Source organism: Sycon ciliatum, chromosome 6, assembly GCF_964019385.1.
Source record: "Sycon ciliatum chromosome 6, ocSycCili1.1, whole genome shotgun sequence".
NCBI classification, from domain to species: Eukaryota; Metazoa; Porifera; class Calcarea; order Leucosolenida; family Sycettidae; genus Sycon; species Sycon ciliatum.
Window position 1 is genome coordinate 25818434 of NC_088648.1, and position 22500 is coordinate 25840933.

The following is a 22500-nucleotide window of genomic DNA, read 5'->3' on the forward strand; positions in this document are numbered from 1 at the left end:
CATTATTTGAACTAGCTCTGCCTTTCGGTATTGAGCACTCTATTGGACAGCCTGGAACCTCTCTGTTTTACTTCTCAATATGATTGTGCAGACTCCGCTATATCCATACATCTTCACGACACACTCTTCAAGCGGTCTCTGGGCTATCCCAATCACGGAAGAAGAATAAAGTCACCCGAATTTTCAGGCAAGGCCCATCTTCAGGAAACCCTGGCCATATACATGTATTATTGAAAAGAAAATACAAAAAAAAACCCACATGGCTGTCAACACACACTGACACAGGCACAAGAGCAAGACAGTAGTATTTGGCGCGCTAAAGCACACTATTTTTCTTTTTTTTTTAACTTTGTTTTGTACACTCCTAAGTGTGCGGGAAAGTTGCAAACGGGAAAAGTCTGAAGAAAAAATTGACTGTTACCACCAGGACTCGAACCAGGTTCCCTCGCTTATGGCCAAGATATGGTGTAGTCGTCATCCATGCCGTGCTCGTTCAACATCGAAAGCAACACAAGAGCACACGCACAGGGGCACGGATACAGGCTCGCGCTCACATGCACGCATGTCATCCTCAACACATACATGTACATATGTACATACCGTCGTATTGTCAGTGCCCGCCGCCGTCTCTCTCTCCGCTCTACCCACACCACCCATCATGGCCAAACGTTGACTGTACACACACACACACACACACACACACACACACACACACACACACACACACACACACACACACACACACACACACACAGTAAAACCTGTGACTAACGACCACCCCTTGGGGCCAGAGAAAGCGGTCTTTAGTGCCAGGTGGTCCTTAGTTAGAGGCTTGCATCGCACAACCACACAGTAAAACCTGTGACTAACGACCACCCCTTGGGGCCAGAGAAAGCGGACTTTAGTGGCAGGTGGTCCTTAGTTAGAGGCTTGCATCGCACAACCACACAGTAAAACCTGTGACTAACGACCACCCCTTGGGGCCAGAGAAAGCGGTCTTTAGTGGCAGGTGGTCCTTAGTTAGAGGCTTGCATCGCACAACCACACAGTAAAACCTGTGACTAACGACCACCCCTTGGGGCCAGAGAAAGCGGTCTTTAGTGGCAGGTGGTCCTTAGTTAGAGGCTTGCATCGCACAACCACACAGTAAAACCTGTGACTAACGACCACCCCTTGGGGCCAGAGAAAGCGGTCTTTAGTGGCAGGTGGTCCTTAGTTAGAGGCTTGCATCGCACAACCACACAGTAAAACCTGTGACTAACGACCACCGCTTGGGGCCAGAGAAAGCGGTCTTTAGTGCCAGTTGGTCCTTAGTTAGAGGTTTGCATCGCACAACCATGTATGAATGTGAGACCGTCCGTGCCTGGCAAAGTGGTCTGTATCACCAGGCTGGTCGTTAGTCACGATGGTCTTTAGTTGGTTTTGCTGTACGTATTCCTAGGTGAGTTCCACTGCAGCACCATTACCGGTATGCCCCGGAAACCCTGACGGCGACTGATGACGGGGCTTACCATGTGAGGTCCTGTCCCTTCTGCCATCGTCCACTGGGCGCTTTCACCGTGTGGCCTGAACGAACAATTATACAGCAAAAACAAAAACAAACACAAAACAGCAAGCCATTAACATGACAATAACTAGAGTTACGACTGCAAACAGCTTGCATGCTAGGAAAGGCTAAAGATGAATAATTGCTTATTGCAGTAGGAAAACAACATCTACAGCGGTCCCCTTATAACCCAGCACCATTTGTGCCACGGAAATGCTGCTGGATTAAGAAATCTGATCTACTGCTGCGATGCACATGAAGATGACATCCTGGTTTCTAAAAATTATCCTGGTTTACAGAGGGTGGTACTGTAAATCATGAATAAGTAAATCCAACAAGTTAACGAGTACAGATTTGTCGTTATATTAAAATTCGTTAGTAAAAGTTGTACTTTTCTGTAGTACAGTACTGTACTGACTGTCCTGACTATCTTTTTATTTCCCTAATACGGTAAAATCCCGCCAGAGCGCCCCCGTCTCTCCCATCCGCCCCTCCCCGACTTTTTGTCAGGGACGTGATTGATTGTATCCTCGTATGACTTTGTCACAGTCTGCGATGCCGTACTGTACTGCAGACGCATGCTCAACCCCGTTGGAAATGTACGCAACAGTGGCCACCCTCTTGACCAGGGATCGCACAAACCCTTGCATTGAGTTTTGATGGGTCTGTACGACTCCTGGCTTTGACCTTTGGTCGGTGTACGAGATGCACGAACATTTTTCGTAGGGTGAGCACTTTTTCATGTAGTACTGAATGCGGCAAGTAGGACTCGCACATCCGCCCCTCCCCACCTGAAGCGTCGAGGAGGTAGGGGCGCTCTGGCGGGATTTTACGGTAGTTGCTGTTACACTCACTAATCCTTATGCACAGATATACAGCGTTCCCTCACTAGTGGGACCATTGTTACTAGGATAGGGCCTGTTTTGGACTTCCCACTCTAAATAAAGAATACACACAACAAACAACAACAAAATGTCGTCGTCTGCATGCAGGGCAGATCATGCGTGCAATCTTGATACATTGTACCAAGAGTCCATAACCCCAAGAGTGTGCAGCTCTGTACACGAGGATCTGTGCGGCGCAATTCCAACATTACGTCGAAAATGACGTACACGTTCGTTGCGCTTGTACTACTCCCTGGTTCCAAGCACTGCGGAATGCGGAGTCTTGTACAGGCATTACGTAATGTTGGAATTCCGCCGCGCAGTGGGCCTACAGCAGCCAGACCCCAGGTGCACACTCTTGGGGTTATGGACTCTTGATTGTACGATGTACTGCATTGCACAGGTGCATGAAACAGTAACAGTTACTGCTACTTGTGCACTTTAATAGTATTTGTGTTCTTTTCGCGTTCGACGGTGGACAGACTGTAAAGTAACGTTGCTTGGCAAGACGACGGTTGTTGTTTGGTTCACTGGCTGGAGTGTCGTAGCAGTAGTTTTGGTTTTCATTCCTCCCGACAATCATGTCGATCATGATTTTTTTCTTGCCCCGCATGACTGACGAGTCAGTGAACGATGACAACGAGAAAGCAATGCAGGTCGGCGAGGCTGCTGCAGCGGCTGAGATATCGTCGACGGAGGTTGTTGGGCGAAAGCCCAAGAGGACGGCGATGACATCCTACGATGAGGAGGTCCGGACCAAGATTGGACGACATGCCATCCAGTTTGGTAACAAGAGTGTCGTTAATAAGTTTTCGAAGGAGCTCGGACGTCCTGTCCCAGAGGCAACTGTGCGAAATTTAAAACGCAATTTGCAGACCCAGGTTCAGCAGGGTAAGAACTTGGCTGATGTGAGCGTTGTTCTCTCCGGCTCTCGTGGCAGGCCGCTTCACCTACCTCAGGAGATCGAAGATCTCACAAAGCAACTGATACGAAGTTTGCGTGGCTCTGGGTCGCCAATCAGCTCGGCAATTGTTGTAGCAGCGGCGAAGGGCATCGTCTGCCATAAGAATCCCTCTCTGCTGAAAGAGAACGGCGGACGGGTTGACCTGAACAAGTCATGGGCCGTGTCTTTTATGGATCGTCTTGGCTATGCCAAGCGCAAGGGAATGAGAACTACCCGGAAGACGCCCCCAGATTTCCCTGCTGTAAAAGCTGAATTTCTGAGGAAAGTCGCTAGCATGGTGGCAGAGCACGACGTTCCTCCGTCGATGGTGATCAATTGTGATCAATCCGGAGCGAAGATGGTCCCAGTCAATAAGTGGACAATGGCGGAGCAGGGCAGTCGGCAGGTGGACATTGTTGGTCTCGACGACAAGAGAGAGATGACTGCGCTGCTCGGCGTTTCTGCTGCAGGTCAAGTGTTGCCTCCTCAGCTGATTTACGCTGGGAAGACGACCCACTGTCATCCTTCTGGGAATGTACCGCCTGAGTGGAATGTAACATATTCCGACAATCACTGGTCCAACGATGTCACTATGTTGGAGTCTATTGACCGAGTGCTCGTCCCGTTCTTCGCTAGTGAGCGTGAACGTCTGGATCTTGCGAGCGCGCAGTGCGGCCTCTTCATCTTGGACGTCTTTGCTGCACTGCTGGCTGCACCGGCCTGCTGCAGCCGCTTGATCTGACCGCCAGCGAGCCTTTCAAGCGCCACCTAAAGAACCAGTTTGGCGACTGGTACGCGAAGCAGAAATGTATCATATTTATTTTACAAAAACATGTACTGGTGATAGTATGCTAGTACCGTATTTCCTCGATTAATAGACCCGGTCTTTTGTTTTTTGAAGAGGGTTGGACCCCCGGTCTCTTATTTGGGCATGGTCCATTATTTGAGCACGGTCCACTATATTTCCATCGGCACATCGCTGGAAATGGTGGATTTTTAACACGTCATAATATAGAAATATAGAAGTTCTATATTATGACGTGTTAAAAATCCACCATTTCCAGCGATGTGCCGATGAAAATATAGTGGACCGTGCTCAAATAACGAAAGAAAGCACTAGCCACTACAAAAATTGTAGTTGCGCAACCTAAAATCGCGTCCTTTTTGATCCACCACATGCTTTCTTAGTGCGCATGCGCAAAGCGATGAACTCGAATAAGAAACCGGGTCTCTTATTCGGGCATGGTCTACTATTTTTCCGTGAGGCCTCTAGGAGGGTCTACTATTTGAGCATGGTCTATTATTCGAGCATGGTCCATTAATCGAGGAAATACGGTAATCACATTCAAAACATGCAACGATTTGTTTACTGCGTCAGTCTGAGAAAAGTACAGTAGTTTATAAAGTACAGGGTACCTCACTTCAAACTCTCCAACTACGGTCTCTTCGCTGCATAAGTTCACTTCACTTCCAAAATAAATAAATAATATTAGATATAAATGGAATGCACCAAATTTTCGGGCATGGCCCATCTTCAGGGTGAAAAAAACCATTCAACGGTGCATTCCATTTATATCTAAGTGAAGTGAACTTATGCAGCGAAGAGACCGTATTTGGAGAGTTTGAAGTGAGGTACCCTGTAATGTGTGAATGGCTGCAATGGAGTCTGCGAGTGCTTAGAAAAGTTTATAAAGTGCTGGATCAAAGAGGGACAACTGTACGTTCCCAGACATCTACATTCTACACAAATCCGAACACATGATTATTTTAAACAAAGGATATTTCTTTTGGGGGAAAAAAAGTTTACGCTTTATCTTATCTCCGCTTGTCTGTGTGCAATCACACATAAAAAACTGTCCATAAAGTCGCTCCTGTATTGGTTGGGCTGCCCTCTAGTGATGCGTGCAGTTGCAAGCAGCAGCCAGTTATGCTAAGGGCACGTTTGGCTGGTACGAACTAGAACAGGATTCACCAGAACAGCGCGTTTGGTAGGGACTGCACCTGTTTTGGGTCGGCCAGAACATGTTCTGCTTGCTCCGGCCTTGAGGTCGGAGCAGACCGAGCAGCTTCACTTTTTCACAGTGAAACCAGGCGGGAACATCGATTTTGGTCCCAAATGATCACGTGCATACGCTTTGATTTTGGGGTTAGACTCGTCGTACCGTGCACATGCACAGTGACCATGGTGACCCATACACATTTTGAAGAATGCACCAAGTTTGGCATATTTTTCACAAAAATATGCTCTGTTTTTGGAGTACCGTTTGGTTGGCATGAGGCTGCTCCATGTGCACCAGCTGTTCGATCCTGTTCTAGATCGTACCAACCAAACGCACCCTAAATGCCTCCACACAAAGTCTGTTTCAAAATGCAACATGTTTTCACCTCTCATCAACAAAAAAAACCATGAACAGAGGCAAAACGTGGATACGTGGTAAGGCTAACTTGCTACCTGTCAGTGAGCCTCCGCCGCCGTACTTAACTTTAACTGTAAGAGAATTGCTAGGAGTAGTCACTGTTACATCTGAAAGTTTTGCATTGGAATACAATTCTCAAAATTTCCCTTCAAAATAGCTGCAGTACTTCTCTGCTTGTACTGTACGGCCAACGATAAACACAAGCTTGCCATTCCAGAGGTAGAGATTTGCCGTAAGATACCCTCGAGGGCAATACAAATCGACTCAAACTCTCGCTGAGATCACAACCATCTCGTGCGTTCAATTGTTATTACTAGTACTCAGAAAGAGAGACAGAAAGAGAGAGATGGAGAGACAGAGAGACAGAGACACAAAGAGACAGAGAGAGAGACAGAGAGAGATAGAGAGAGACAGAGAGAGAGAGTGACAGAGAAAGAGAAAATGAAAGACAAAAAGAAAAAGAAAGAGAAAGAAAAAGAGAAAGAGAAAGAGAAAGACAGAGACAGAGAGAGAGACAGAGACAGAGACAGAGAGAGAGAGAGAGAGAGAGAGAGAGAGAGAGAGAGAGAGAGACAGAGAGAGAGAGAGAGAGAGAGAGAGAGAGAGAGACAGAGAGAGAGACAGAGAGAGAGACAGAGCATAACATATATTACAACACACCTGAACTCAATGTAGCAGAAGAGGAGTCCAGTGAAGAGGACTGGTTAGCTGTCCCAGGTGTATCACGGGTCACCATGTAAGAACATGGCTCGACAGCTATAGAACGTATTGCTGCAGATGTAGGCTGTTCTGGAGATGATTTTTCTGCAGGGGAGGCCATTGCAGGTAGATCGGACACCACTGAAGCTGTGTGCACAACAAGTGCATCGGTTATTGATGTCATAGCTACTGACTCCTCACCAGGAGGGAGCTGAGAAACATCATCAACAGAGTCTTCTGATTGGGCTGAGTCACCTTTAGGAACAAAAGACAGTAGAATAGACACTAAGTTCCAAACCATGAAGTCATATGAGAGAGAGAGAGAGAGAGAGAGAGAGAGAGAGAGAGAGAGAGAGAGAGAGAGAGAGAGAGAGAGAGAGAGAGAGACAGAGACAGAGAGAGACAGAGAGAGACAGAGAGAGACAGAGAGAGAGACAGAGAGAGACAGAGAGAGAGAGAGAGAGAGAGAGAGAGAGAGAGAGAGAGAGAGAGAGAGAGAGAGAGAGAGAGAGAGAGAGAGAGAGAGAGAGAGAGAGAGAGAGAGAGAGAGAGAGAGAGAGAGAGAGAGAGAGAGAGAGAGAGAGAGAAGACAGAGACAGAGACAGAGACAGAGAGAGAGAGAGAGAGAGAGAGAGAGAGAGAGAGAGAGAGAGAGAGAGAGAGAGAGAGAGAGAGAGAGAGAGAGAGAGAGAGAGAGAGAGAGAGAGAGAGAGAGAGAGAGAGAGAGAGAGAGAGAGAGAGAGAGAGAGAGAGAGAGAGAGAGAGAGAGAGAGAGAGAGAGAGAGAGAGAGAGAGAGAGAGAGAGAGAGAGAGAGAGAGAGAGAGAGAGAGAGAGAGAGAGAGAGAGTGAGTGAGTGAGAGAGATACACGCACACACACACACACACACAGAGATACAGAGAGAGAGACAAAGAGAGGCAGAGAGAGGCAGAAAGAGAGACAGAAAGAGAGAGACGGAGAGACAGAGAGACAGAGACACAAAGAGACAGAGAGAGAGACAGAGAGAGAGAGAGAGAGACAGAGACAGAGAGAGAGACAGAGAAAGAGACAGAGACAGAGCACACACACACACACACAGATACAGAGAGAGAGACAAAGAGAGGCAGAGAGAGGCAGAAAGAGAGACAGAAAGAGAGAGATGGAGAGACGGAGAGACAGAGACACAAAGAGACAGAGAGAGGAAGAGGAGGAGAGAGGAGCAGAGAGCAAAGACGAACAGCATGAAAGTTTAATGGAAACACAAGAGTTACTAGTGGGGAAAGTGCCCCGGAAGGGGAACAATAGCAGCGCTTACTGCTATGCAGAATGGCAATCGAAAGCTGGAGTGCAAAAGGTGCTTCCAGCGATATTTTGTTGGATTTCGGGAACACATCTCACAGTGGTGCACACCCATCAAAAAAGGCTGACAAAGACATCACTCATTGTAGATGTATCCACAACTTGTATGTCCCCGAATACCAGTAGGCAGCGGATATAATGCAAGGATGAAGGGAAACATTAATTTTAGAACCTAACGCAAGGATGAAAAGCAAGAAAGAAAGCGAAAGCATGCAATCGCGTACATGCAGGAACCTGCACTTTGGTTGGCGCTGCCATGGCAAGGCAAAGTGTGACGTCAACATGGGTATGGAGGTAATGCGACTTGTGACAATACGGTCGTTACCCAGTAGAGCCGCACATGAGTGCGATGCATGCAGCCCCTGCAGGGTGACTCGGTGGTTACCGTAGTTTGTTTCGGCTAGCGCCTAGCGCGTGCACCGTGCCGTGACTTTGCTGAAGCATCTCCAAGCCGCCGCCATTCCTGTCTTCTCCTCCATTTTACACACACAACCAGCTTACCATGTTGAGCAGGTAGAAGTGCAACCATCCTCTTGTGCAATTCCACGAGCAGTGGGCGTTTCTCGACTGCCCTACACATTGTGGCATATGCATCATCACCGCCGGCGTGGGCACAATTGATCGCTGCCGTATTAGCCTGCTCTTGTCCATGATACTTCTCTTGGCGTTGCAAGTCCAGGACCTCAGATAAACTTAGCAATCCCTCATCTTGCAGAAGTCTCCGCAGGGTACCGCAATCAAATTCACGCAATCGCGGCAGAATGTCTTTCTTGAAGATCTTGCTTTTAAATGGGTCAGCTGAAGAAGGATGATGTAAAAGGACAAACACAAAATGGCAAGTACTCATATTTCGAGAAGTTTGTGAGTACCCCCCCCCCCCCCCCCCGCATACACACACACATGCACACGCACGCATACACACACACACACACACACACACACACACACACACACACACACACACACACACACACTATTACTGTTGACAGCTGCCAGAATTGGCCACGCCACTCCCAGATGGTGGAGGACACACACATACACACACACATACACATACACATACACATGTACAAAAACACACAAATGCACGCACACAAATACACTCGCTCGCAAGTGCGCACACACAAACACACACACACACACACACACACACACACAAATGGACACACACGCACACGCACGAACACACACCACAAAAGTGATTGCATAGAACTCAATTCAATCTGCAGGCAGATGTGAAATACTTCATTTTCGGAAAATCACGAATACCAAAAATTGTTAAAGGGGAAGTCTGGTGAAAATTTAAATTTCACAGTCCGTAGAGCTCGGGGCGCTGAGTCGAATGGTCTTTCTCCGACAAACACTACGTACCCTGTGATTTTCAGCTCGGTAAACCTCGCGGTTATACCGTATTTTAGCCGTTTCCGAGTTGGACTTTTCCCGTCGGCATGCACTGGCCTCTACGGCTCTAGCAATGCGCTGCGTGCATGCTAGCTGTAGTGTAGTTGTAACTCGTATACTCTCAGTCTCAGCACTCAAAGCACATACTTGTTGTTACGTAAGTAGTTATCAATATTCGTTCATTGTCTCACACAAGGAGAAGAAGAAGACAAGGCAGTGCGAGTATGCGCACAGCCTATCCATGCATTCCTACGGTGTACTATTTATGTGTATACAAATTACGTGTCATAAAGTAGCCATGCTTCACTATCCTCCTCCTGACAAAAATTCACGCCCTCGTGAATAGAGAAAGAAAACAGAAACATAAAAAAATAAAATAACTCAGGACATAGCAAAATCAGTAAACCGAGCAGGCAGTCCAGCATTGCGAGCAAGATGGGCTCTGGTTGACTGCGGGAGCGTAGACGACAGCGGACTATGGTTGCTGTCGAGGGCATGTGGGACATACTGAGGCATCACTGGAGCAGCAGGTACTGGATCCTCCAGCGGCAGGGACGCAGATGGCGACGGCAGGTAAGCGAGTTTCAAGCGGTTGAAATGCAGCGTCTTATGGCGACCATCAACATCGACAACGTAGGACGTTGATCCAAAGACGGACACAATACGAAATGGACCACGCCAAGGGCGGTGGAATTTGCGGTGTTCACCAGGGTGAATGACAGCATCCTTTACGTAAACAAACTGGCCAGCAGATAATGGTGCACCCTTGGTTCGGCGGTTGTAATGTTCTTCCTGGTGCTCATGGGACAGATCAGCGAGCTCTCGAGCTTGAGCATGTACAACACGCAACGCAAACTGTAAATGGCGAACGTAACTAGTGGATTCAAGAGACGCTGGTTGTGGCAAACCAAACACAACATCTGCCGGCAAACACAATTCAGTGCCGTACAACAACTTGGCAGGACTGTGACCCGTGGACGCATGGTCAGCAGAACGGTACGAAAGCAAGACAAGAGAGAAGGTAGCATCCCACTCAATAGATGTAGGGGTGATGTGCGCACGGAGTAGACCGAGCAAAGTGCGATTGAGCCGCTCTACAAGTCCGTCACCTTCCGGATGGTAGGGAGTAGTACGGGTCTTGTGAATACCCAGCAGACGACATAATTCAGCAAAAAGCTTAGACTCAAACTGCGGACCCTGGTCGGAATGCAGTTGCTCAGGGGATCCAAACCGTGCTATCCAGCCATTGACAACAGCCACAGCGACAGCTTCTGCAGCAACGGATTGGAGTGGGAAAGCTTCTGCCCACCGAGTGAAGTAATCAGCCATAACCAACAGATATCGATTACCACGGGGTGTCTCTGGCAATGGACCGACGATGTCGAGGGCTACGAGCTGAAATGGGTAGCCGGCATACATTGGCTGGAGCGGAGCACGCTGGGCATCAGACTTGAGCCGAATCTGTGCACAAGTGACACAACACGCCACAAACTCCTGAACATCTGATGCCATTCCAAACCAGAAAAAACGTAGCCGCGTTTGAGCTAACGTTTTATCTACACCAGGATGGTTACAAGACGGAAGAGCATGAACAGCCAGCAAAGCTTTGCGTTGAAGCACAAATGGGACGACAAGACGGGGTGCAGTACCGACATGATCATGATCGGAAAATGGAGGTGATATGTACAGAACGCTGTCAGTGAGACTTAGCTGCTCGGCATTCGCCCAGAACAAGCGCATGGTACGACTAGAGCCAGAAATTAAATCTTCAGGAGGACGCACAAATTTTCCACTCACTGCATTGTACCATGACAAGACCACTGATAGATCAACATCCACAGCTTGGGAAGCGGCCAACTCAGGTGCGGAGAGACCAGCTAGTACAGGAGTGGCTACATCCACAGACGCCGTTGTGGCAGAGGAACTAGCTTGCTCTGGCTGATTTGCGGGAGTCTCGAGATGGGAGGGTTGCACCTCCGGCAACAAGGAACGCGACAGACCATCTGCATTCAAGTGCTGCCGACCCGGCCGGTGAACAGTAGTGAAGGTGTACTCAGCGAGTTGCTCCACCCATCGAGCTTTTCGACCGCGTGGTTCCTTCACGGACATCAGTGCGGTGAGGGCAGTGTTATCTGTGCGGGCAATAAAATTCCGACCAAGCAAATAGTGCCGGAACTGATTCGCGAAATGGACAAGGGCAAGCGTTTCCCGGTCTGAGGCATCATAATTCCTCTCTGCCTTCGTCAAGACCCGGCTGCCGAACGCAATGGGGCGTTCCTCGCCATCTTGCATTTGGCTGAGGACAGCTCCAATGGCCACCTTGCTAGCGTCAGTGTCCAAAATAAAGCCGCCAGACGAAACAGAAAAGTCGGGATACGCCAACACGGGGGCTGTTGTCAGTGACTGTTTCAGAGAGGTGAATGCCGCATCACAACTCTTTGTCGACATAAAGCTGGCATTCTTCCCTGCTAGAGCAGTCAGGGATGCAGAGCGCTGAGCAAAGCCACGGATGAACCGACGGTAGTACCCAGCGTAACCCAGAAACACACGTACATCTCTCACCGACTTCGGTACAGCCCACTACTCGATAGCTTCAACTTTGGCCGGATCCGGCGCCAATCCGTCAGCCGAAACCTGATGACCGAGGAAGAGCACTTTCCGTTGGAAGAACGAACATTTCTTCAAGTTGAACATCAGTCCAGCAGCACGAACGCGGTCAAACACCGACTTGAGGATCTGGAGCTGTCCAGTCAAGGTAGAACTGGCATTCAGCACATCGTCGAAGAAAACGCGACAGAATGGCTGGGTCGGCACATTGCATAAGCCATGAAGCACCGCTTCCATCACACGCTGGAAAGTTGCAGGACCATTTGGACATCCCATTGGCATCACGGAGAACTCGAACAAACCCAACGGTGTGGTGAAGGCAGTCTTGGCCTTATCTTCCTCGTCCATAGCGATCTGCCAATAACTTGAAGCTAAATCCAGGCAAGTGAACCATGAACAGCCGGAGAGTGAGTCTAGCATGTCATCAACTCGTGGGATGGGGTACGCATCTGGCTCCGTAATACTGTTCAACTTGCGGTAGTCGATACACAATCGAAGAGATCCGTCCTTCTTTGGAACGAGAACTATGGGTGACGCCCAGGGACTAATAGACTCTGTGATTATACCACGGGCCAACAGATCATCCAGCAAAGCTTGTAAAGCCTGCCGGCGGTGGTAGGGTACACGACTCGTAGGCTGCTTAACTGGCTTTGTCTCACCAGTACTAATACGATGTGGGAAAACATCACAATGACCAAAATCACCCTCCTGCAAGATAAACAAGTCATGATTCTCCCGGAGAATCTCTGTAAGTGTGCTCTTCTCAGGTACTGACAGATGACTCTGAGAGTCAACATATGTACGGATTACCTTGGCAAGTTCAGGGGATAGCACAAGCGGTGGCGTATCCGCAACGGAGGAAACAGTAGGATCATTATCCTCGACAATGAAGTCCTCGGGTACAGGAGATAACTCGGCAATGTTAACATCTTTAGCAAGAAGCACTGGGTGGTCAGAGTGATTTTCCAACACAACTACCACACGGGACCTGTCAGGTCCAACCGTAACCACACCGGGGGTCACAGACACATCTGGAAACTTTGTCAAGAATGAGTCAAGTGGATCAGCAACACAGTCCACAGTTACAGGTGCCTCTTGCACAGACATGCACGGCACCAACACTACATGGCCGGCAGGCAGAGTTAATGCACGACCAACAGTGACACGAGAAGAGTACGTGCTCAGGTCTTCCTGAGAATTACTATCACTAACACAAGAGTCAGATACTGGCGCCGGGTCCTCCGCAACGGCCGGACTAGGTTCCGATGGACCAAAACTGGTAGCTTTCACTCCTAACGGGACTGACAGGTCTTTAAAAGTTAAGGTGCCTTGAGCAATGTTCAGTAATGCTCCATGGTCAAACAATAAATCAGATCCCAAGATCATATCACGGCGGATATCAGGGGACACTACAAATGCATGCAAAAATGAGCACCCTCCAATGCAGCATTCGATATCTACAGCACCCAGAACTCGAAGTCCCTCACCATTCACCGCACACAAACGGGGGGCAGCTTGCAAAGGCACAACACCATACGTGGACAATAATGTTTGTTCATGCAACAAAGAAACACATGAACCAGAATCAATTAGTGCAGTTACGCTCTTGCCTTCAACATTGAGGTCTAGGGTAGGGACGACAGATGATACAGCTTCGATTCGCGCCTCATCTGATGGCTTCTCGTGGACGACTGGGAGTTGTCCCACACCACCAGTCGAACTCAGTTTCCCGAGCGCCAAGGGTTGTGTGGGCAATCAACAGCAAAGTGGCCAGGTTGTCCACACCCAAAACAAATCGGCGGTTCATCGCGACCACCACGACCATACGCCCGTCCCCGTCCACGACCACGTCCACTGACACGAGACTGGCCATCGGGACTTGCTCCTGCAGTGACTGGTGTTTGCGGAGCGACAATTATTTCTAAACGGCCGAGTCTCTTTTCAAGATCTGACATTCTTGAATCAAACTTCTCAAGCACTTGGGCCAGTCGATCACGCTCTCCAGCGTCATACGCACTTGCCTTGGCAACAGAAGCACGGGGTACAGCTGGTGATGGGCCAGGTGGCTGGCTGCGTAACGGCAACGCGGCGCAGGCCGAGCCATCGTAGTCACCAGTTACATGTACAGCCTGAGTGAAGTGAGACTCGACAGGGATCCGGCTCTGTTCCCTGGCGTAGATTGCCGAGACCTCAATTGCTTTTTGGACCGCCAGTTCAATGCTTGCTGGTCGTGGCGACGACAGAGCCAGGCGCATATCTTTTGTTGGCTGACCATCGATGAAAATCTGCAGCAGCATCGATTCTAGTAACGGGCCCTGTTGGCCTGGATATGCTTTGGCAGCAAGGCGGCGGAGCTCCATGGCATATGCATACTGCGTTTCATGGGCGAGTTTCAGGCGCTGGCGTAAAGCCGCTTCGTGCATTTGGGCCTGCTGTGGTGGCTCCGGGCGACTGCGGAGCGCTTCAACGGCGTCATGAAACGAAACGTCTGCATCAGATAGGAGAATGGCCTCCAGCAGTTCATGGGACGTGCCTACGAGTCTTGTGGGTAATAACAATAGTTTTTGTTCCTCACTGTACCCGTTAAGGTGGCATGCATCGTTAAAATGTTTGAGGTAGGCCGAAAAATCTTCATTTCCAGCACGACCAAATACTTCGGGTAACAGGATTGGTCTCGGTAAGGCTGAGGCACTGGCAGGCTTGTCATACATCTCGAATGACAATGGACTAGGTGACCGGGTCTGCTTTTTCGACTTGCCCATCTTGCGTTCGAGATCAAGTTCAAAATTTAAACAAAATTTAATATTAAAAAAAATTCTACAAAAAAAAACCCTGCAATGCAAACGTCACTCGCGGCCTACCCGCCGGCGCGGCCCGTACCGTGAATCCGTGATGTGTCAAGCTACGCGTACGTAGTGCGTAGGTCTACCTACTACCTAGCTAGCTAAGCTAGCTACACAAGTAGTAAGTATAGTACTGTACTGTACAATCATGGAGTTACGTCATATGCAGGTGCATGCATGCACAATCTACGTAGTACAGCACTACAAGTAGTTAGTTACTTACAAGACCTAGGCCAGGGCAGCTGTAAGTATGCACGCATACCCACGTAGAACTATGTGCAAAAATAATTGTAGTGAAAATTCTAGCCCTTTTTACACCAAACAAAACTGCTTGCTACTCATGCACAGCGAACGATCAGTCAAGAAGTAAAGAATGGAAAACGAGACTAAGGATAGAATGACCAATACTAGTAAATTAGAACTTAGTCTGTGGGCTGGTCTCCCGAGTAGCTGGAACTGGTCTCAGACTCTCTGGAACTTGTCGACTCTGCAACTTGTCTCTCCTGCGGAGGCGTCTTCCCAGCCGAGGACAAAACCGACGACTATTTTTCCGCTGCCACCATTGTAACTCGTATACTCTCAGTCTCAGCACTCAAAGCACATACTTGTTGTTACGTAAGTAGTTATCAATATTCGTTCATTGTCTCACAAGGAGAAGAAAAAGACAAGGCAGTGCGAGTATGCGCACAGCCTATCCATGCATTCCTACGGTGTACTATTTATGTGTATACAAATTACGTGTCATAAAGTAGCCATGCTGCATAGTCAACAAACTCATGACACACGGAACTACTCCCGCACTGCCGTGCTGGGGTAGCCAAACAAGACTCGAGTCACAGGACTCAGAAAACTAGTCAACACACGGACTTGTCATGTACTACACCCGTATCAGTCGTATTGTACAGTCATGTAGTCAGAGAACGTGCGTTTCTCCTTGCCGGTGCCGGTGGTTGTGCTTTGAGAAAGAAAATTTTAGTTTTCCGCTCTCGCCTCATTATTTTACTATGCTACAGCGATGAGTGCACAACCGTGACCAGTGACAAAACAGCGACAAAACAGCGAACAGGTCCCGAACCTAGAACTTTCAGATCCCGTAGCGTTGCGAGTGAAGAGTCGTGCCCGTGGTTCAAAGAGCCTGCACTGTTCTCTAATTGAGTAGTCCGAAATATGCCAAGTTCGCACCAAAACATCACCATGTGGCAGGCTACTGTAGTCTAAGCGAATCTAATCGGTATGGAACATCATTTAGAGCACTCGCATCACTCTTCTCCATTTTGGCGTCTCTGCTCTCCAGCGATCTGATAATTATATCAGCCTCGTCTGCTATAGCTGCTGCGTCTTCAACAGTTGGAAACTCAGTAGCGCTCACTCTTGATCGGCCCGCGCGGCCATTTCTTCAGCTGAATACCGAGGTTCTCAGCCCCAGACCAAACTCGTGAAGGTCAGCCATGGCTGCATCCTCACTCTTAAAAGGAGTTACGTCTTCAGGGTCGCTTGCACCACCTACTATCGGTCGCCAAATCATTTGAAATAGCACTGGCACTATTGCTTTCACGCACTCCTTTTGACCTAGCTGCACGCTATGACGTTGCGAAGGGTGTGGCGCGGCCGCATGACGTCATGGCGCAGCCCCCGAAACTCAGTTTTTCAAACGAAAATATCTCGAGAACGCTTTGTCGGAGACACGTGGGACCAACACCATTTGACTCAGCGCCCGAAACTCTACCGACCCTGAAATTTAATTTTTTCACTGGAGTTCCCCTTTATTGTCGGTGCAAGATCACTGCCAGCATGCCCAGGGTTGTAGAGGAATTCATATAATGTTGTCCTGGCAACAGCGCAGCGATCGACTACCAGGACAGTGCCTGCTTGGGCTAATCAATGTGTGCGAATGCCGCAACATGCGATCATTGACAATATTGTCTTTGTACGTACCTGGAGTGCACGGCAGCGGATTCTGAAAATAGAGTATACACAGACAAGCATGTGCATGCACACACACACGCACACATACGCGTGCATGCACACGCACAAACACACACACACACACACACACACACACACACACATACGGGCGCATGCACACACACACACACACACACACACACACACACACCTTTGACCTTGACCTTTGACCTTTGACGCCCATCGCCGGAGGCGATGATAGCAATGCTACGGCAGAAGCCATAGCAACTTGTGCTGGGATTACACCATTCAACAGCTTGCAAGGCTGAAGAATTGACCGTCACTATTCAGCCTGGTCTACACCATACAGCTATTTGGAGTGACATTTTCTGGCCAGTGAATCCCTATTTTTGGTCTTTTCATTTTTTTTTCCCCGCACACACATCACACCACATACTCCGGCATGCACTGGCTGTTGGTAACCACCCAGGAGAATGAAAGAAAAGTCAGGAAGAGTCTGAGAAAGAGAAGAAAGACGTGTGTGACCATAATCGTCGGGAATCGAACCCGCAATCTATCGATCCACACACACACACACACACACACACACACACACACATACACACCAAGGTTTGTACTTTAGAGTTTAGACAGTGACAGCAAGCACCTGTTTGGGCTTTCTTTCCATTACGATAGAAAGGGGGTTCAGCAACAAGAGATAATATAGAATCATGGATACACAGCGCAGTCGAAAACGTCCATATCCAATGCTGTGGAAAGCCGCTGCCTGCAGTTGCCTATGCAAACTATTTGGCTTATGCAGTAGAGATCGATTCATGCTCACTTTGACGAGCATATCACCGTGAATGTTTAGTACTCCACACACACAAGCGATACTTAAGCACTCGTCCAGTCACATGTTAACATGCCATACACTTACTGATGCAGCAACTTTCTTCCTGGCAGGCTGGTTACTCTGACCTTCCAACTGTGAACAAAAGTATTAAAACAGAGCAAACATGTAGGCAGAACGAGTTACTGAAGCAGTGCACAAAACGAAAGTCCGGCCAACAAGTGCCGTCCAGAGTTGTCAACCTTCCGTACTTTCACGGACAATTACTCCTTCGTCCTCAGTACTGAATTTGAGCAAATGATACGGAAAACTGGAGAGATCAATCAGCCGTGTAGGATTACGGAAAGCACACGCTGAACGATGGATATAATGGAACCAAAGGGAGTGCATCCCGTGCTACGACCACATTTACTACTGTGGTAGAACGAAAGATAGTGTTGTGAATACACACTTGTTTTGCAGCAACAAACCCGGCCAGGTACATGTACAGTCAGACCTCGCTTATCCAGTCCTCTTTTATCCGGATCCCTCGCCACCGGGAAGAAAATTGTTGGTTACCGATTTACAGCTTATGCCATGCATACGTACAATATGTACGTTCAATTACCCGGTTTCCTCGTCTATCCGGATATTTTTTGTGGAAAACGGATGTGTGCGGTTAAGGGAGGTCTGACTCTACGTACATGTGCATGCCACAAACAGCATAATACAAGTACTCATGTAATGTACACGCTAGGACATTGGTAGTACTGGTATGGTTCACATAATACAAGTACTCATGTAATGTACACGCTAGGACATTGGTAGTACTGGTATGGTTCACACAATACAAGTACTCATGTAATGTACACGTTAGGACATGGGTAGTACTGGTATGGTTCACATAATACTCAATACCAAGAGTAGATAAACAAGAGTGTGCAACTCCGGATCTCTCCTGCACAAACTGCAGATACCCCCGCCCATGGCGGAATTTTTTGTTGACGCCACCTTTTTTTAGAAGAACGCGCATTTTGCCGCAAAGCAGTGTGAGAGCACGTGCTGGGCACCGACCTTGTAGTGTAAAGCCGGCCAAGAGCACGAGGGAAAACTATCCGAAAGACTCGCAGCGCGCGTCGTCGTCGAAAAGATTACGTCAACAAAAAATTCCGCCGTGGGCCTACCCATCCGCGAGTTGCACACTCTTGTTTATCTACTCTTGTCAATACTCAACACAGGACATTCATAGTAATAACTTTCAGAACGAAAACAAGAAGAACGACAACCAAAAGACACCAGTACTTTTTTTTTAAACATCGCAAAAAAGCGAAAATCAGAAGTCTGAGTACACAGCACTGCAAAGAAACGGGAAATCAGAAGTCTGAGTACGGAAAACAGAGGTGGTCCAAGCACAGGTGGAAAAAACCTTCTGCTTCCAAGCAGGATTCAAACCTGGTACCCTCTGTTTCTCAATTATCTTACACTTTGTAGACCACCCCACTATGCCTGCCTACTTGCAGAGCAAAATGATGCCAAAATCTGCACTTTGAGCTGAACTTCACGTAGTACAAGTGCAGCTTACTTTAAAATCAAAGATAAAAACGACCAGAATAATTAAAACCACCATGGGTGCAATCATTCATTCCACACACAGGAAAAAAAGGTGGCATCCATCAATTTCTTACCTTGAACTCTCTGTCATTGAACCAGCAATGAGAGTTGTTGGGAACTCGGATATCTTTGCCGCATTTAATGCAAGGATTGCCGTCCGGGTAAGCAGCTTCCATGACGTGACTGCGGGCCGCAACGCCGGTAGACTGCTCAGCAGCCGCAATGTCGGTAGACTGCTTAGCAAAACGCACGCGCCACGGTGCATATCCAAGGTCGCGGCATCTTGTGGTGTGGTCGGACCATTCACTGGGTTTGCATTCACAGACGAGATTGCCAGCGTCAAGCGACACGGAGGATGTCGTGATGAATGAAAGCTCTGTCAGCTGTGAAACTATGTCCTTGCAGACTTGCTGGCAGATGGATGATATCGAGCGAAGCCTCTTGTCTGCCGTGCTGATATGACCGGGCTGGAATGTGTGGAGAGGATGCTGGAAGTTCAGGCTGACCAGCAATGCACCTGATGACTCGTAGTGAGCCATGAAGATTTCCACGTGGCCATCCTTGAACTCACCCAAGCCAAGGCACCTATTCGGCAGCCTTATCCTGGCGGTGTTGTACGTGAGCTCACAGTGGCTGGTGTTGATGCTTCTGATGTCCCATTTCTTGAAGAGACGCACTAGTAGCTTGAAGTAGGAGCTATGTGGCATCGGCGTGGCTGGCACAGGGAACTCGTAATCCTCTTGTACTGCATTAGATGGTTCCACAGCAATAAGCAACGGGGTATCAGCGGTAGAGAAATTGATACTGTCCATCTCCACATCTACCTTGCTGAAACTGCGCAATGCACCTTCAATTTTCGGTGGGCTCTGCTGGTGTAGCGCTGATGGCACGAGGTACGAGTTGTCTTCCAATTTGTAGAGAAGATCCCAGTCAACCATCACGTCAATCACCTTAGTACGGACACTTTGTGGGATGGAGGCCATAGTGATGTCCGCTAGACGCATGCTTGCTGTGCCTTTCTCCCACAGAGTGTTGTGAAGACGTGCTGCAGTCTCTTCTTCCCAGAGACTTTTTTTTTCAAAGGTGTGGCCAGCTTCATGCACCAGGTACTTCTTACCGAACATGAAGCGGTTGATCTGCTTGATAAGCCACTGCACGTTGTAGACGATGAGGTCATCTGGCGGAGGCGGATATTTGCTCGGTTTGTAGATGATGACACGCATGCAGTGGTAGAACTGTAGAAGCTCCTCAAACTCGACTTCCTCCTTGATTCCGCATGCCTCAGCTACCATCGTCTTCATCCATTCTCGGCTAGTGCATCCTTTCTCCTTCTTAGCTTGGTTGAGATGCTGTACAATCCACTCAAAGCGAACCCATGACTTGCGCATCACCTTCCCTTTTAGGACAATAGACATGGCTTCCTCGATTTTAGCGTGAATTTGACGGACTTCCGGCGATGCGTTCGATTCTCGGTTGTTGACCAGGAATAAGGAGTTGGCATCGCACGTTGATATCCCATCGGAGTTAGACTGCATGGCTGCAAATACTGGTGATCTGCAGCAAAGCTTGCACAAATTGTTCCAGATCTTGTCTTTGTGTTGCTGCAAGCTCAGATCTGGGTCAAGTTTGTCAGCAAAGTTTCCAACCATGATGATTGGCGAATATGAGACATTGTCTTGCTCACTGTCAGCAGTGCTTGCGAAGTGAACGGCAGTCAACCAGTGGCGGATGTGGTCGATGTTCTCCAGTTCTTTCGCCACTTCGATTTTCTCAGGGACGCCTGTATCCTCAGGCGTAAATGTTTGGTCTTTGATCAAGCAGAGGCCTTCGGCAGAATTGAAGCAAAGAATATAGATGACAAAGCTGTCACTCAACATGAATTGCTGCAGACTGGAGAAGATAGACTGACCACCGCAGTCGCACATAGACATGATCACCTCTTCATCTCCCATATCCCTCGTCAGCTCTCTATTGTCCAAGATTTCGTTGATCACACCTTGAGTGAGTTCACCCGCGCTGATTGGCTCAGGATCGTCCAGTATTTTGGATTCTAGCTTTTCTTGTCCACCACTAATTGGGGTGTTTGATTCCACTTCCATTCTCACCTCAAGAGCCTCGGCTTGATAAGCATTCCGCTTTGCATCATTCTGTCGTAAACGATCAGCTGTGCGCGTCTCCGCATCGCGTATGAACCGAGATCCTTGCAGATGAGCAGTCGAGAATTCCCATTCTTGAAGTTTGCCATCACGCAGCAGCAGGCCATGTGGATGCACATCAAGGAATGGAGTGCTGGATTTGTCTGGACGAAATTTTTTACCCTTTAACGAGTCAGCCAGGCTTGTCTTGCCACTACCAAACTGGCCAATGAGGCTGATGCGGATTCGACGTACGCGTGTCATTGTGCTGTTAAGAGTAGCCTCATCAAGGACTTCACATAGGTCACGCGTTACAGGAGCATTGGCTGGACAGTCAGACGAGCAGCCAGACAGACAGAAAGACAGACAGACAGACAGACAGACAGACAGGCAGACAGATGGGCAGACAGACAGGCAGACAAACAGACAGACACAGACACATGTATGCATACACACGTGTACGTGCGTACACACACACACACACACACACACACACACACACACACACACCCACACACATGCACATGAAACATAAATGTTAGTCCATCAAACAGAATAAGATTGTGGTGCTTCAAAACCTATACCAATTATCTTGTTCTCTCCTATTTTACATTCCCTCCCATATAATAGTTCACACAAGAGTCAATAAGACTGACTTTTCCGTATCCACAGGAACGTCAGCGTTTTAGCCAAGTGGCTGTGGGCTTGCCTTTGAATCACCAAGTCCTGCGTATTCTCTTCTAAATCGACGGCGCCAGGAAATCCACATTGTCCGGCAACTTGTTGCAAGTTGATATGACGTACATGTTCTGCGGAAAATAATAACAACCTATATTCCCGTAGCTATGCAAAAGACGTTACTTCAGTAATGTCTGGCGCTAGCCAGGGTCCACACAGCTTTAATTCCGCTTGTTTGTGCCTGACGACGGCATGCCTGGCGCTATCCTGTACATGTTCCGTACCGTACCATCAAAGCAGCTGGCCACATTATTCGAGTAGGGCTTTCAACTGCAAATTCATAACATGGAGCAACTTGGAAGAATGTGTATGACTGTATGCGAAGTGTATCGGGGAATGAATGCAGGGCGATAGTGCCGGTTCGAATCCCATGTCATGTTTTTCGAAAAAATTGGAGAAATGAAAAATTATAACATCGCTGTGCATATTTGATTAGGTCATCAAGGTTACGGTGTTGCATTTTCGCACTATCGTTCAAATCGTTTTGGGTGTGCAGCAACTTGGCCGGGAATGTAAGGATCGGATAAATTGCAGTGTTTTAATGCGCGCGGTTGTATAAATTAATAGTAGAACGTTGAGATCATTACAGAGCATCAGCAAG

The 22500-nt window shown here is 48.3% G+C and overlaps 1 protein-coding gene across 4 annotated transcripts in view; it reads right to left on the reverse strand.

Annotated features, from left to right (window-relative positions):
- The window catches only part of LOC135819804 (uncharacterized), a 37539-nt gene that overhangs the window by 5986 nt on the left and 9053 nt on the right, over positions 1 to 22500 (reverse strand). For 2 of the 4 annotated variants that reach the window (XM_065333073.1, XM_065333074.1), the window contains exons 5-11: positions 19101 to 21487; positions 17524 to 17571; positions 16614 to 16635; positions 8329 to 8625; positions 6451 to 6744; positions 1512 to 1566; positions 601 to 673 (exon numbers count right to left, since the gene is read on the reverse strand). In XM_065333073.1, the coding sequence (XP_065189145.1) occupies positions 601 to 673; positions 1512 to 1566; positions 6451 to 6744; positions 8329 to 8625; positions 16614 to 16635; positions 17524 to 17571; positions 19101 to 21487 (3176 nt within the window). The remainder of the gene's footprint in view (positions 1 to 600; positions 674 to 1511; positions 1567 to 6450; positions 6745 to 8328; positions 8626 to 16613; positions 16636 to 17523; positions 17572 to 19100; positions 21488 to 22500) is intronic. The other 2 variants (XM_065333076.1, XM_065333075.1) reach the window with 2 other exon arrangements.